The following is a 15,915-nucleotide window of genomic DNA, read 5'->3' on the forward strand; positions in this document are numbered from 1 at the left end:
CCCTCAGGGATGGGTAGGAATCTCCCAATTTTGACAAAGATCCTTCTCTGCTTGAGAATTGTAAAGCTCAAGCTATCGACGAGGAAAATGACAGGAGGGGGTATGTTTGGTTTCACGGAACTTAACCTATTTCAGCAAGCCTGCAATACTGGGGAAAATAATACATGAATTTATATTTATGTCAGGCTTGCCGTTGATGGGTGAGGTTCGTATAAAGGTTACTGCTAAAGAAATGTCTATCGTTCTCACTCTGCACTCTTGCGATTTCCGTTTCTTCCAAATCCTACCCCTTAGAACAATAAAATGATTTTAAAATAATAAGTAAAATATGATTTAATAGCCCATCTCCTGTCTTGTAATGATTTCGTATCTCCTCTCTTGTAGCTTACAGCAGCTGGAGGACAACTGACATTTACCATATCATATAATTTCGAAGAAGAAGATACAGAACGTGTATTCCAGATTATGGTTATCTTAGAGGTAGAGTATGGAGGAGATCATTTATGTTCAACTGTTTCACATTCTTAACTTATTCCTTACCTGATTGGCTTGACATTAATTTACATATGACTTCGGAATTATTATATCTTGGGAAAATTTTTATGCCCATCTTATGTTTCACCCTGAGATATATCTAAAAGACAGTGTATTCACTAGATTCCAATGATAAAGGAGACCTTTAGACCAGACTTGGACTTTAAAATAAAAGCATACTGATCATATTCCCAAGAATATAAGTATGATGAAAGTGTTTAGGCAAATGCTGATTTACATAGTTTATTCTTTTTCCATCTCTGCTTGCTTCCAAGTCGATTTTATGGTCTACTTCTTTGCTTATATTAGGCAGAGGCAAGTGAAAAAGGGAAATTGTTTATTTAGGTGTAGTTAATCTTGACTTCAAAAACTCTCAATTTAGATAAGAAAGATATAGGAGAAACTGCTTTCAGGATTTGAGGGGCCATGGACAATTCCAAAATGCTGGAGGCCTAAAGATATCTTAGAGACCCCGCCCCTCTTCTCATACTCTTCCTCCAACACTCACACACTCTCAAAGGCACACACTTGCATGCACATTTGTGATTCCAAATGGGTTGATATTGATTTAGCACCGTGCTTTGTTGTTCTTTCCCTTGAACCTTTCATGCACGTGAATCAATGACAAAATTCTTCTCCTAACATACATATTTCCAGTATTAGGTGAAGTGATCTGGATGATACGTATTATTACGTATATATGTATGCATGTTGTGTGTCTATGAAACTAGAAGTATGTCTTGGAATTCCTTTGGGATAAAAGGGGTTCTCTAAACAAAATGTTGTGAAGTTCTATATTGCTAGTATAAATGAGCTCAGAGAAGAAGGATAACCTAAATGTCATAGGTCAGTCAGTACATTCCCTAGAAGGATGCATTCTCTTATTAGGAACACTAGACTGCAGAGCTTTCTGGTTTGTTTGTTTTCCCATGGAGAAAGATTCTTTCAAACAAAACTTAATACACTACACTGTGCTGAGTTTTCTTCCCTATTTTTCTATACAACCCACATTCACCATGAAATAATATATATGAAATATGCAGCTATTGGGCACTTGGGTAAAATCAAGGTATTTGTAATCACATGCATGTATGAGTTGTCAAGAATCTATTATTTTAGTCAATGGTGGAAGCAAGGTCATGCATAACAAAGCTTATACTTTGTAATGCATCTGGTTAAGGCTAATAGTTAATTTGCCTTCTCTTACTTTCATATATACCAGACATACACTGAATGAAAGGAAAGCCATCCTGGAATTAAAAAAATCTACTGAGGATAATTCACCAAGTGGCAAATCCAAATATGCATACTCTTTACCCTTTTATACCTTCTTTCCACAGTTTTACCCCTTTGTACTTTCTTTTTTCCTTTAGGGAAATGACTTGAGAATTAGCACGGCCCAAGATGAGGTGTATCTGCAGCCGTATGAAGAACATATTCACGTGCTGTCACTTAAAGAAGAATTGTTTACCATACATGGCACAAATTTCCCTATCAGTAGAAGAGAGTTGATGACAGTGCTTGCGAATTTGAAGAGAGTCCTCATACAGATCACATACAGCCTTGGGATGAATGCCATCTTCAGGTACACTCAGGAACTGCACCCCCCGGTGTTCGCGCGCTTCCTTTCGTGCAAATGTGCCGGCGGCAGAAGAGTGATTCCAAGATCTGTAGGTTTCCTTCAGATAGTAGATAAGGATGGAGCACTAGTTTTCTGAAAAGCGTTTCTATTAAAACTTTAAAATCTAAATACCCGGAAGGAATGTGTCTTAGCCCCTTTCTAGTATTGATGACTCCTTCACAGTTTGGCCAGGGCGTGTGATAAAAAATGACCCTTATTCTGAGGAATTCTATAGTGGAAAATAAAATCTCCATTATGATGACTCAGAGAGTGGGTAACTAAAGAGGTGTAATTCCAGGGTAGTCATCTTGAGAAGATAGTGTGTCAAGTATTTTCTTCTATTAATTAATTAATGTGTATCTAACTTAATAGTATATAGTTTGTAATAAGAAATCTAAGCACCTTCCTCTAAATAACCACAAGTCTCTTTATAAAAGACTAGAATGGCTGTGTGATGTAAAGCAAAGTATGAGCTTTGGAGCCAACCTAACTAGGAATTCAGTGAGCTCAATTGCTTATTTTATGTGTGAGTTTTGGCACGTGATTGGTCCTTGTGGAAACTTGGTTTCTTCAAGTGTAAAGTGAGGATTATAGTGTCTACCTTTCAGGGTCCTTGTGAAAATTGTATGTGATAATTATGGAAAGTGCTCATTAACTAGAATTGGTGGTTTTTCTTTTTTTCTTTAAAGAGGGAACTTTTGACTGGAACTGAACATGCTCATATCCGACTGACTGTAGGCTGCTGCTGTGCTTTTCATTTTAAAAACAATGATGTATTTGTCCAATGAAATGTAAACTTCAACTATGTCTGAATGAGCTTTTTTTCTCCTGCTTTTCTGCTCTAGTAATACGCACAAGACAGCATGGCAGCTTCCCCCTCTAACTGAGATTAAGTTAGATGATGAATCATGACCCCAAACTGACAACATGACATAATCAGAATCAAAAGCAATGTTTCCAATACCGGTTTATCTAACAGGAGGGTTTTGTTTTTGGTTTTGGTTTTTTTAATGCTGATGATCCCCCACCCCCATCGTTTGCTCATGCTGCCTAGTTTGTCTTTCACTTATCCCATTTCAACTAAGTGTAATCATCATTACCATCTCCCAAAGGAGGGGACTGCAGATTCATAAACAGAACTATTGTCAAACAGTGTACCTCTTTTGCAGAGGCAATTCTGCTGGAAGCTGGGTTAAAATCCATGAAGATGTGAAGCAGCACTTAGGAATTAATTATGTTTTCTCCCATTTAGTAAATAGAGATTGCCGTGATGTTTAAATAGAGAGATGAGTCCTCTGGCTTTCTATGTGAATGACAACGAAATTGACAAAAAGTGGCTAGGGGGCTTATTTATTTTTGTCAGCCTCGCTTCTCAGAATAGTTAATCCAAAGGCATTTCCTCCTGATTTATGTCAGATCATTTCAGTGTTACCTATCAAAATCATCAGTTTCATTTGAAGCCTTCCGAAGTGTTCCCCTATATGAGTGACATGTTAGAGCTAATCCAAGTAGGTGGCTGCTTTCTGCATCCTACGTTACTAAAGTACTGTCGTTCTAGAAGGAAAAGCCAATGTCAGATTTGAAACTCCTACCCGTTTCAGGTAAGCAGAAAGTCAGCATAAATCCTGACTCCGTGAACTTGTTATATTTTATTTATCTCTGATCTACAAGTGGATTGAGTCATATTTGTAAAACATCACTTGAATTGATTTCAACTTGTCTTGCACAGTAGGCTTCCGACCTGGCATCCAGTTTGTATGTAAGCACCAGTAAATTGAAGCTATCTCCACAAACTGTGGTGTTTTAGTTGTATTTAAGGAAGATGTACTTCCAGGGTAGTTCTCAGCACATGGACTTGGCTTCTTCCATCTGTGTGGTTAGATGCAGATGAATAGCTGAATAACTAGCCTGCAGGTCAGGATTTTGACTTCTGTTTTCAATTCAGCTATTTAATAGTTGTAAACATAAGTGTAGCTTTGACCTCTTTGAATTTCAATCACCTCGTCTGTGAAATACAGAGGAGGACAATTGCCTTGCCAACTTCAAAAGGTCAGCATGAGAATAGAATTAGAGGGCTGCAAAAGCATTTTGCTAATGGCAAATAGGCACACAAATCTGGGAGCATTTCTAGCCGACCTTAGTCACTGCAAGCAATAACATTTTCTCCAAGTAACATGAAGACTTTGGAGACATGGAGGATAAAGCACATAGTGATAGTTCAAAATGGGGACAATTTTTGCTGTCATTCTTTTCCAGCATACTGAGAGGCTTATACAATAAAATTAATTGATTTCTTTCTCATTGCCCTCATTGGTAAGATGAAGGAAAAAAAAACAGAAAAATTTTATCCTTCTTTTAGAAATAGAAATCAACTTAACCAAATCATACATCTTTCTCCTCTAAATTCTCTAAACGTTAGCTTTAGTAGCACCCTTGATATTTAACTCAAGGAGGCTGTTCAGCTTTTCTTAAATATCTATTAGGTATAAACTCTGCATTTTTTTTCTTTTACCTTATGGCAGATGTTAGTTTAATTCATCAAATTTCTAATCCCCTCCTTTTTAATTTTATTTTATTATTCATTTACTTTTACAATCTTCATTGAAGTATAGTTGACATCTATTATCATCAGTTTCAAGCATATGACAGTGATTCGACAATTATATACATTACAAAATGCTCACCTTGGTGAGTGTAGTTACCATCTCTCACCATACAAAGTTATTACAATAATATTGACTATATTCCCGATGCTGTACTTTTCATCCCCATGACTTATTTATTTTATAACTGCAATTTTGTACCTCTTAATTCCCTTTACTTATTTTGCCTATCCCTACTTCCCTCCACTCTGGCTACCACCTATTTTTTCTCTGTATTTATGAGCTGGTTTCCATCTTTGTTGTTGTCGTTTGTTTGTTCATTTGTCCCTTTGCTTTGTGTTGCAGATTCCACATATAAGTGAAATTATAAGGTATTTATCTTTCTCTGTCTGACTTATTTCTCTTAGCATAATGCCATCTAGTGTTTTCCGTGCTGTAACAAATGGCAGATCTCATTCTTTGTTATGGCTGAGTAATATTCCATTGTTTATCGACCACATCTTCTTTATCCATTCATCTCTTGTTAGAGATGTAGATTGTTTGCATATATTGACTGTTGTAAATAATGCTGTAATAGTCATAGGGTGCATATATCTTTTTAAATTAGTGTTTTTGTTTTCCTTGGGTACATATCCAGATCCAAGCTCCTTTTTGGTAATGTTACATTTCCCTAACCTCTGAGGGTAGATGTGGTCATATGACTTGTTTTGGCCAATGATATGTGAGCGAAAGTGATTCTCCCTGCACTCCCCCACTCCACACACACACAAGAAAAGCATTGAATTGTCAGTATGAGACTCTGGAGCTTATCCACCTACAAGAAGATAAAAATACCCTGAAATATTGACAGCACATAGAAGTCAGCTGCCCTAAACAGTCACTTTTACATGAGTAAACTTTTTACAGGATTTTACGTGAGTAAACTTTTTTTCTCTTAAGTAACTAAGAATTTGGAGTTGTTACCACAGCATAACGGAGCCTGCATCATGACTTTATCGTGATACACCCCATATGTCTTTACTGCTTGAAAATGAATTCAGAATCATTTCAAGGCAAGATATGTTCATATGGCTTTTTAGAGTAAATGTGTGTTGGGAGTTTGTACCAAAAATATTACACATAATTTATGTAATAAATAATCTAGAAAAACCCTTGTAAATAAAGGAGTCTCTTGATGGTTATAGTAATAGTGTTGATAGATGCATAGTATGCATCTTTCTTTTGAAATTAATGACACAGGTAACCGTATTTTGAAGAAATTTTATCAGTAAAGCCTTTTTAAAAAAAACTTATGCAACTCACTAGGCATTGGGCTCTTGGTAAGGGGTTTAAACCCACCTGTGTTTCCTTCCTATTCTTTAATTACCTGCCAAATCAATTCTGTAAATATTGGATTCACTCAGTCTGCCAGCATCTACTGAGTGCCTTTTATACACATCTTTCTAAGTCTCAGTCTCCTCTTCTGTATAATGGTGGAAGCAATCTCTAACTTTCAAGATTGAAGGCTAGGTGAGAAAATAATGTACCAAAAAACACCTGACATGCTATCTTACAATATGTTGGGAGACAATGTAGGGTCACAAGATGATCATTGGTTTTGGAGTCATGCTTGGGATTGAATCTGTGCCGCACTGTTTGCTAACTGCATTATATCGGACACTGAGCTTCTCTGAGTCTCAGGTTCTTCATTTGTAAATGTGGACAATAACACGATTACCACGTTGCATTCACTCATAGTTAAATGAGATGTCTGTCAAACCCCATTATAATACACAGATGATAGCAGACACTCAGCAAGCAGTAATTATTATGATGTGGTAGTTCTAGGCTAAGCAAAAAGGATACAATGATAGATAAATGATCACTCAATTAAAAAAAGGCATGCTCCAGGATGGAAGGCAGGCATGTGCATTTACGGCAGTATAATAAATAGCGCATTAGAAATGTGCACAGTACAGACTGGTGGAGCTAAGAAGGAAGAGATGAATTATCATATTAGCATTTAATATAATTTTTGTGAATGGCTTCATTGGTATCCTATNATTTAACTTTTGTGAATGGCTTCATTGGTATCCTATTTTGTCAGTTATTTCCCTTACTTGATGGGGAATTAAAAATGATTGTAGGAAATGTCTAGTTCTTGTTCAGGTGACCCACTCAGACATTGCCTGGGTCACTAAATGATTCTTTGCCTTTTTAGGAGTGGAGTGCCATTTATCAGTTCCCCCTGAGTGGTACTTGATGGAGCTTCCATGAGGTAGATAGAGACTATGAGAAGTTCAGAGTCATCATCTTATGTTTTGACAGAAATGAAATAGAACAAAGCACCTGAAACAGCAATAAAATCTTCATCTCCGGTGGCTAACCCAAAGTAACATTTGTTTAAGTAGAATTAAATGGATGCCTTCAATAGAAAAAAAGATAGGGGAAAAATATTTAAAAGAGTTTTATGATCAAAGTTCTTATTGTTTCAAAGAATAATTTATTTTATATGTTATTGTTATTATTATTTTAGTAAAGCTTAATCTATCTAACTCTGGTGGAAATACAGTGAAACAAAAATATTGAGAACAGTCTTTAAGTCAGTACCTGGACAATGCTTCTGATATGATTCTAATATTTTCAGTACAAGCTTATATAATTATGTCTTTGCTATTCATCGTCTTATCTATATTTCCAAGTCATAAGAATAAGGGGAAATAGCCAGCTAAAGCATGTGACTTAGTTGACAAATCTTTGATAGTTCATGCACTTCTAATATTGAGTAACTTATTACTACCAGCATTATGTATTTAAATGAATGCAGCCTGGTATCAAGAAAAGAACATGTCCATATTGAAGGGGAAAAAAAAACCTGCAGCCTTCTTTATGAGTAACACTTAAAACTGTTAAACACATTAAAATCCCATTTACCAACAGCAGAACCTGATGAACATTGGGTCTGCTCAGTGAATGCTAATGTGGGATATTGCTGGGAAAGATGTTTGAATGGTGAAATTTCTCATAGCTCTAAATGGTTACACAGATTAAGGAGAGGAACATCTGTTGTTCAAAAGACAAATGAAATTTGGCAATTCATTGAAAATATTTTTGCTTTTGTTTCATTATATTTTAAGTTGTTCCTTAAAGGAGTCAATTACTCACTTTTCTATTTTGAAACATTCCAATACTCAATTTTATATTGAAAATCCTGGGACTATATACACAATTGACCAGCCTACTGTTTTGTAAACTGTGGCAGTCCTTTATGTGATAATAAACTAGTATAGCAATCCTAAAATCATCTAATTCTGAAATTAAAGTGATCAGAAATCTAAGTGAATCTTGTGACAGTCCATTAATTGCAGGCAATCAGATGTCACAATTCATTCAGATGAGTTCTGACCTCTGACCTCAAGTTCTAACTCTTAATATTTTTCAATTTATTTATTTATATATTTATATATTTAACAGATCAAGTAATTTGTCTTCTACTCACCTGACTTTATTTATCTGTAGATGCTACTTTAGTGTATCATTTGTTTGGGAGTATGTTAGCTTACCAGGGGCTGGGAGAAAGGGCAGAATAGGAAGTGACTACTTAATAGGTATAGGGTATTCCCATAGGCTGATGAAAATACTCAGTACCAAATAAAGGTTGTAGTTGCACAACACTGTGAATGTACTAAATGAACACTTTGAAGTGGTTAATTTTATGTTATATGAATTTCACCGCAATGGGGAAAAAAAATTGCCAGTGATGCTTCTTATACAAGTTTATTTGGTGAAGGAAAAAAATGACCATTTAGAGATTTTCCTAAAAATCTCTATGTAACCTGAACACTGTAAAAGACTGATTTTTAACACTTACCATTTTAGGACCTTCTACTAGGTTGTCCAGACTGTACCACCAGAGAAGAAAGCACTCAAGAAGTAATGATCAATGAATCTTGTGAAAGTCCATTAATCTGTGGCTAAAGATAAATACCTTATCTTTAGATGATGCCAGTTAGTACTCAGCACCTAGGATGATCCCATCCAACTGCCTTGGTTTTTCTTTTCAACTTTTTGGTTATGTCTGCGGTCATACATTCCAAGGTACTATCAAGTGTCTAGGATTAGTAAAGTGAGAGTAAAAACAATAAAGATTTTTTTTTAATTTTATTTATTTATTTATTTGACAGGCAGCGAGAAAGGGAACACGAGCAGGTGGAGTGGGTGGGAGAGGGAGAAGCAGGCTCCCCGCTGAGCAGGGAGCTCGATGCAGGGCTCAATCCCAGAATGTTGGGATCATGATCTGAGCCTTAGGCAGATGCTTAACAACTGAGCCACCCAGGTGCCCCAACAATAAAGATTTTAATGTATTTTCTTATTTTAAGTAGGCTCCATGTCCAACGTGGGGCTTGAACTCACAACCCTGAGATTAAGAGTCTCACGCTCTATTGACTGAGCCAGGCAGGTGCCCCAAAACAGTAATATTTTAGAAACTTATTAGTTAAAAAGCTTACAATTTGGTGAAAAGTTGTTACTTTTGAAGATACATTAAAAGAACCATTAGTTTTGTTGTCTGAATTGATTACAGCTTAGATTCCCAAATCTCTGAAGGTCCTTAATAAATGTGAGTCACTGATTAATAAAAAACTACCACCACTCTTTTGGAAGGCAACTGAAAATGCAAGAGTTGGCTACATCTTTCTTATGGTTAAAGGATGGCGTATAATGTTGTGTTAGGGAAGGTTGTCAATCGGTTTAAGAAACAATACTTATCACTAGTCAATAGCAACCAGTTAATTTTGTGCCCTTAGAGTTTATTTTAAATTTGTTTTAATATATTAAAATGGCAAAAAGCTAGATTTGGAGATTCAAGTAGTATTTCTTATAGTACTCATGTAGACATTTTCTATCCTGTCTCAACAGTTAATGAGAATAATGTTAATAAAATGACTGCTATTTAATAATCGCCTAGTATGGGTTGTATATTATATCAAGAACTTTATATTCATTATTTCACTTAATTCTTTAATCAAGCTTATAATGTATGAACTCTTATATAATCTTTACTACATAGAGGAAAATACTGACACCTAGAGAAATTCAGTAATTTTTTCTAGGCTACAGGACTGGTAAATGTCAGAGACAGGATATGAATCTTGGTCTGTCTGACTCCCAAGTCTATGTTGTTAACAATGAAGCTTTTAAAATTTCTTTTATGAAAAAAATGGGAAAAAGCCAATAAGACACCAATAATATTTATATAAATTGTTAATTCATATTAAGTTTGCATATTTTTGGAAGGAAATATATATGTGAAATACATATACACATAATGTACATAAATACCACATATATAAATAAAAAGAAAATATTACAGCATTTTTCAATTTGGCCAAACCAGCTATTTCCCCAAAATAATGAGTGACACCAAATCACTGCTAAAATCACCGGATTATACAGAAGTGTTGATAAAATGAAACCCATAGATACAGAGAACAATGCATTTAATTTAGGCCAAAAACAAATTAAGAAAATAGTCCTAAGTAATTCAACTGAGCATTTGAAAGTTTCACTTTTGCCCTCAATGTGCAGATTTGTTTCTGAGAAAAAAGAAATCAAAACAGCTTCCTTTTTTTTTTTGCTTCCATCTTTCCTTGCAATTTAAAAGGTCGAGCTAGATGTCAATATGGTCTTCTTTTGATTTTCTAGTTTAAATCTTAAGGTGAGTTCAATAGTCATGTGAAAATGTTTTCTGTTTTAAAATTCCTTCAACTATGTTCTTTTAAACTATCTCCCCCAAAAAGAAATCGAAACACATATCCAAACCCCAAGACGTGAGCATGAATAGTGTCATATCTTTTCAGCATTTGATGGGGTAGTGGTGGTGAGCACTGTCCACTGGACAGACTTAATGAATGACCAGACCGTCAAGTTAACGGGTATTTGCTGGCCTTCTTTCTCAACACAAATAGTTTGCCTATATTTACATTCTTATTGCTATACTATTCCTCACGCCATTTACCATCTCTTTTTCTTCCCTCTGTAGGTTAGGCTCTGTTGGCCTTGAATCCGCGGTCCCCTATCCTACAGACAGAAGCATCGCAGCCGCCGTGGAGGTTTGTCAGTGTCCTCCTGGGTACACCGGCTCCTCCTGCGAAGTAAGTTTGCAAGAATCAATCCTCAGCGCATTCCAGGTTCCTTCACTATTGCTTTCAGGATGCTATTTTTAAATGTAGTTTAGCTCTTCCATCAGTGATCGCACAAATAAATGATAGTGTTGTCCTTAAAGAAGAAACTTGAGTGTCTGCCAGAAACCAGGGCTTTCAAAGAGAGTACCACTCACATTATGTCATCTTGAAATTATGTTTCTGTTTTGGATATTTTTACCTGACTACAGCTGAAAATCTGATATTTTCCTAAGTGTTTATTTCCTGTTTAATTGGTTGATAAAATAAGATGAATGATAGCAGAATAATATTTAATATTTCAAAAATAGTTTCCCTTCATTTCTATCTCAGTACTCACCAGGAATTAGCATGATTTTTTTCCCCTTCCCTCCAGTTTTTAATCTTGTGTATCACACTCTCTCTACTTTATATCTAAGAACACCAAACTGCAAGCATCTGAAGGATACAATCTTTAAAATGTCAACAATATAATATATGGAAGAAATACCTTGATCTGGAAAATTTTCTTCCTGTCTTTGATTTGCTTAGCACCTAAAATTTGAGATATTTATTGTTACCCCAATATTCTAGTTTAATAATAAGATTAACATTTCTTACTTAATACCACAGTGTGTCATTTTAAAGTAATAATTTCATGTACTTCTATTTTTTTTCTTTTGGTAGTTTGAAATTGGTTTTACTTGAAACCTGGTCAAAAAATGTAAACACCATTTTCCTGATAGAGGACATGGCTTGCAGATAAATAGGAGCTTAAATTCTTTAAAAATGGTGCCTTTAAGGAATCATTTGAGTGTACCAAGGTGTTCCACTTCAACACACTATCCCATTATGCCATTTATAGAAATACTCTAGGCATTGCTTTTTCAGTTCTTTTGTACTCTAAAATAATGCATGCTTTTAGAGGATACACAGAATTTAGAGTCCTATTCATGACAAATGTGTTTTCTTTAACTAGGCTCAGATTCACCTATCTAGAAATAAAACTAAATGAAATTCACTGAGTACCTTGCTTTTCCAAAATTCATCTAAAGAAGAGAAAAATAATTGTGAAAATAAATTTGTTCTGTCAACCTAAATTTGATTTTACATTTAAAATACATACATATTTGATGAAACATATTCTTTTATTAAGAGCCTAGTAGTTTTTATTCAAGCCAAAAAGCTCCCTTTGAACTTTAAGTTCCTATTTCAATTGGAATAATAAATACCTTGATTCTGTTCTTGCTCTTCATACTTACCCCACATTCCTTATTTCCTGTACTCTTCCTCATCTGTATGAGTCCCAAGCCCAATGATATAAAACTGAATATTAGAATTGTTCAGTTGGCTATGTTTTTTGTTTATTCTTTCCTCTCTTCAAAAATATTTATTGTGAATCTTCGGTAAATTCTGTACTAAATGATGAGGGGATTATCTAGAAGGTTACATCATAATCCCTGTCCTTAAAGAGCTAACAATCTATTTAGGGAGCCAGGACAAATACCTATGAAAAATTGGATCACAGCACTATATAATTAAGAGACCAGTAAGTGGTACAGAGCATAAGTGCAATAATCATTCAAAGAGGTGAGCAATTCCAGCAGCGCGCGGTGTCACTGAGAGTATCCCAGACTGGAAAGACCTCAAATCGGATGATAAATAATGGTGACGATTAGGTAGGAAGAGAGAAGCATGGAAGAGTCAAAACAGAGAAACAGAGGAGGGAAAATAAAAGCTTCCCGTGACTCTCACACAATGATTGTTTGATAAATAAAGGTGTTTGATAAATAAAGGAGCCCATAAAGGAATTCAGTTGAATCAGGAGACAGTGAATTCTGGAACTCCAGAATTTCTCTCTGACTTCTTTTTTTCAACTAACAATTCCTTCTTTTCCGCATCAAAATGGCCAATTTTTAGACTTGCTATTATTCATTCCTATCTTTTCCTGATTTCATTTGCTTTTTATTGAGTTCATAAGGCTGGTCATGCTAGCTTTGCTATCACCAATATCCACAGACCACTTAAAAGCTGAGTAAACTATAAAGGCCAGAATGTCGTAGTTCTCGGTTGCCAAAAAATGGGTTGAACCACTCATTAGAATATTCTCTTTCATTTTATTTGGGGCCACAATGTTGATTCGAAATCTTGTTTTCTCATTTGTACCCAGCTTCTTATAAATCCCTCCACAGTTTATCTTTCAAATATTTTCTGATTTTCTTGGTACCATCATAATTCATTTCACTTGACAGGTGGGACAGGTGAGGAAGTGAAAGCAAAATACTGAAAAAAGAAGTATTTTAATTCAAACTTAGTTTTCTATATGATGGGAATAATTTTAACAATCTCATGGAAGTATTCATACTTTTTTTTAGCTAATAGATATTGATAATCATGTATTTTGACACAATCAAGACCCTTGACATGGATGATAAGGTGATGAACAATAGAGATATGCCCTGCCCTCAAGGACACTGCCTTTAGTGGTAGGCTAGACAATATGCCAGAAAGCAAATGTAAATAAATGTAACAAATGCCATGAAGAACATTAACGGGTACCTTCATAGAACTACTAAGGATGCGTGTTGGAAGAGTAGATGAGAGGGGCTACTTTATTTATAATAGGTTGTCAGGAGAGGCTCTCTGAAGTGGTAACATGTAATCTGAGTGTTGAAGAATGAGAAGAGTGAGCTACGTAGAAGAAGCTGGAAGTGGATGAGGAGGTAGTAGAAAGGAGCTTTTGGAGTCTGCAGGGATCTGAAAGAGGGCAAGGATGCTTAGAGCTTAGTAAGCAAGGGAGAAAGTAACACAAGACCCGATTGGAAGCGCTGGACCATTCAGAGCTTTGCCTGCATTATAATAACTTGGGATTTTATTCTAAGTGCAGTGGAAATTCGTGAGAATATTTTAAGGTGGGTAGTGCCATGATCTGAGTTTTATTATTTGAAACAGTCTTTATGGCTGCAGTCTGAAGAACATAATATAGGAAAGCAAGAATGAGAGGAAGAGTAGTTAACATGCTACTGTGGTACGGCACGCTACTGTGGTAGACTATGCTGCTGGGATTTGTTTTCAGCTAATGGCAGGGGATGTAGAAAAATATGGGTTTACTCTCTCTATATTTTGATAGTAGAACCAATAGGATTTATTGATAGGTTACATACAGGGGAGAGTTTAAAGAATAAGTCATAGATTACCAGCTTGAGGAATTGGATATGATGTCATTTACTGAGCTGGGGAAGACTGGGGAGGAATAGCTGTGGGGAGAGGACGGAATCAATAGTCCATCTTAGAAATACTGGGTTTGAAAAGTATAAATTATAGATGTCAATGTACAGTTAGAATATGCAGGTCTTGAATTTGGAATATCTCTCTGGTCTAGAGATATGTATCTGGAAGTCATCATCGACCATGGGACGGAATAAAATTACCTAGGAGACAGTGTGATGAGAAAGAGAAAAGTGATCAAGCTCCTAGGAGCTCCTGACAATGAGAAGTTGGGTCAAAGCAGAAGAGAAAGCAAAGAGCTGGGGTGGAAATGGGTCATGGAAATTGAAAGAAGGGCATTTGAGGGAAAGAGGAGTCAACTAAGCCATGTGTTGATGAGAGGTCAAGTAAAGTGCATCATGGAATTGTCTACTGGCTTTGGCTACCTGGAATGTGGTGACATAATCATGGTCAGTTTTAATTAAGTGGTGGGGGCACAAAACAGAGTAGAATGGAATGAAGCATGAGAGGGAAGTGAGGAAGAAAAGACTTTTTTAGTAGTTACACCAGAAAGAAAAACAGGTAGATAGCAGGAAAGTTATGGAATATTAAGGAATTAATTTTGTCACGTTCATTAGTTAATTGTTCCTGGAGATACTAGATCATATTTTTTAGCTGATAGTAGTGATCTGGTAGAAAAGAAAGCTGTTACTAATGCGGCCCAGAGAGAGAATACTAGAAAGACAGCAGATAATGGAATGCAGATTACGAGGATAGTGATACTCCTTTGAGAGGGGGAAGAATCCTGCATGCCCCACCCCATTGTTCTAGAGGAGAATACGGCAAATGGAGATATTGCTGATGCTTTTGGACTTGATGAGGATGTGGTATGAGTAGTACATTTGCAGAGTGTAAGGAAAAACTTACTAATGACAACTCTATGAATATTTGTCCTGAAAGCAGTAAATCAGTTCTCTCCTGTTATCAATACGCTTGATTTCTACCCTTTCTGGGTCTGCCGCTTCACAGTTTTTAGAAATACATATTACAGAAGGAAATTTCTTCTATGTTGAATTTAGGGTGGCAAAAATTTTAATGAGGAGAAATTATAAGAAAGGGATAGAAAATCAACACCTTTTCTGTACTGCCCAAATTAAGAGGAAAGTCATTTTTGCTTTCCTTTCAGATGTGAAGTATCAGCAGACCCTTTTTTTATGTGTTTGTTATTGATGTTCAGATTTAAGAGTCTTCACACCCTGAGGCAGAAAGAACGTTTCCAACAGCACACAACACAATTCTCTACACTTTATTACTTCAATGGTTTCTCTCGTTCCCATTTTCAGCTGGAAAAAAAAAAAAAAGGCCTTTTCATGATATATTATGTTACAGTTAACCATCCAGAAATATAATAAAGAACCGACAAAATGTAGTTCTAACTTGAGGGAGAACACAAGCTTCTAGAGGGCAGCTGCATTTGCCCCCCCCCCATTTTGCACCCCATATAGTTCATAATAACCTTCACAGAAGGGAAACTTCATCAAGGCTGACAGTGGACCTGGAGCTGCCTCGTTCTTCTAAGACCTGATTCTGAATCAGAATCCCATTTTGTATAATACAGTGTTCTACACTTAAAAAGGGAATGATGAATATAAGTAGAGTTCTAGTACAATAATGCAATAAAATATCAAGGGAATATATGGTGAACAAATCATGAACCATTTTGTGCCATTGGAGAAAACACACTAGGATGCAGTGAATTGAGAAGGAAAGAGGTGAATTATTCTTATGTGTAGAAGTCAGCTGTGTATGTGAT

The 15,915-nt window shown here is 35.9% G+C and overlaps 1 protein-coding gene across 5 annotated transcripts in view; it reads left to right on the plus strand.

The window, feature by feature from the left end:
- LAMA2 (laminin subunit alpha 2) overlaps positions 1-15,915 on the plus strand; it is a 610,905-nt gene that overhangs the window by 353,234 nt on the left and 241,756 nt on the right. For all 5 annotated transcript variants that reach the window (XM_034669120.1, XM_034669119.1, XM_034669121.1 and 2 more), the window contains exons 13-15: positions 385-480; positions 1,908-2,119; positions 10,778-10,889. In XM_034669120.1, the coding sequence (XP_034525011.1) occupies positions 385-480; positions 1,908-2,119; positions 10,778-10,889 (420 nt within the window). The remainder of the gene's footprint in view (positions 1-384; positions 481-1,907; positions 2,120-10,777; positions 10,890-15,915) is intronic.

This window comes from Ailuropoda melanoleuca, chromosome 10 (genome assembly GCF_002007445.2).
Source record: "Ailuropoda melanoleuca isolate Jingjing chromosome 10, ASM200744v2, whole genome shotgun sequence".
Lineage (NCBI taxonomy): Eukaryota > Metazoa > Chordata > Mammalia > Carnivora > Ursidae > Ailuropoda > Ailuropoda melanoleuca.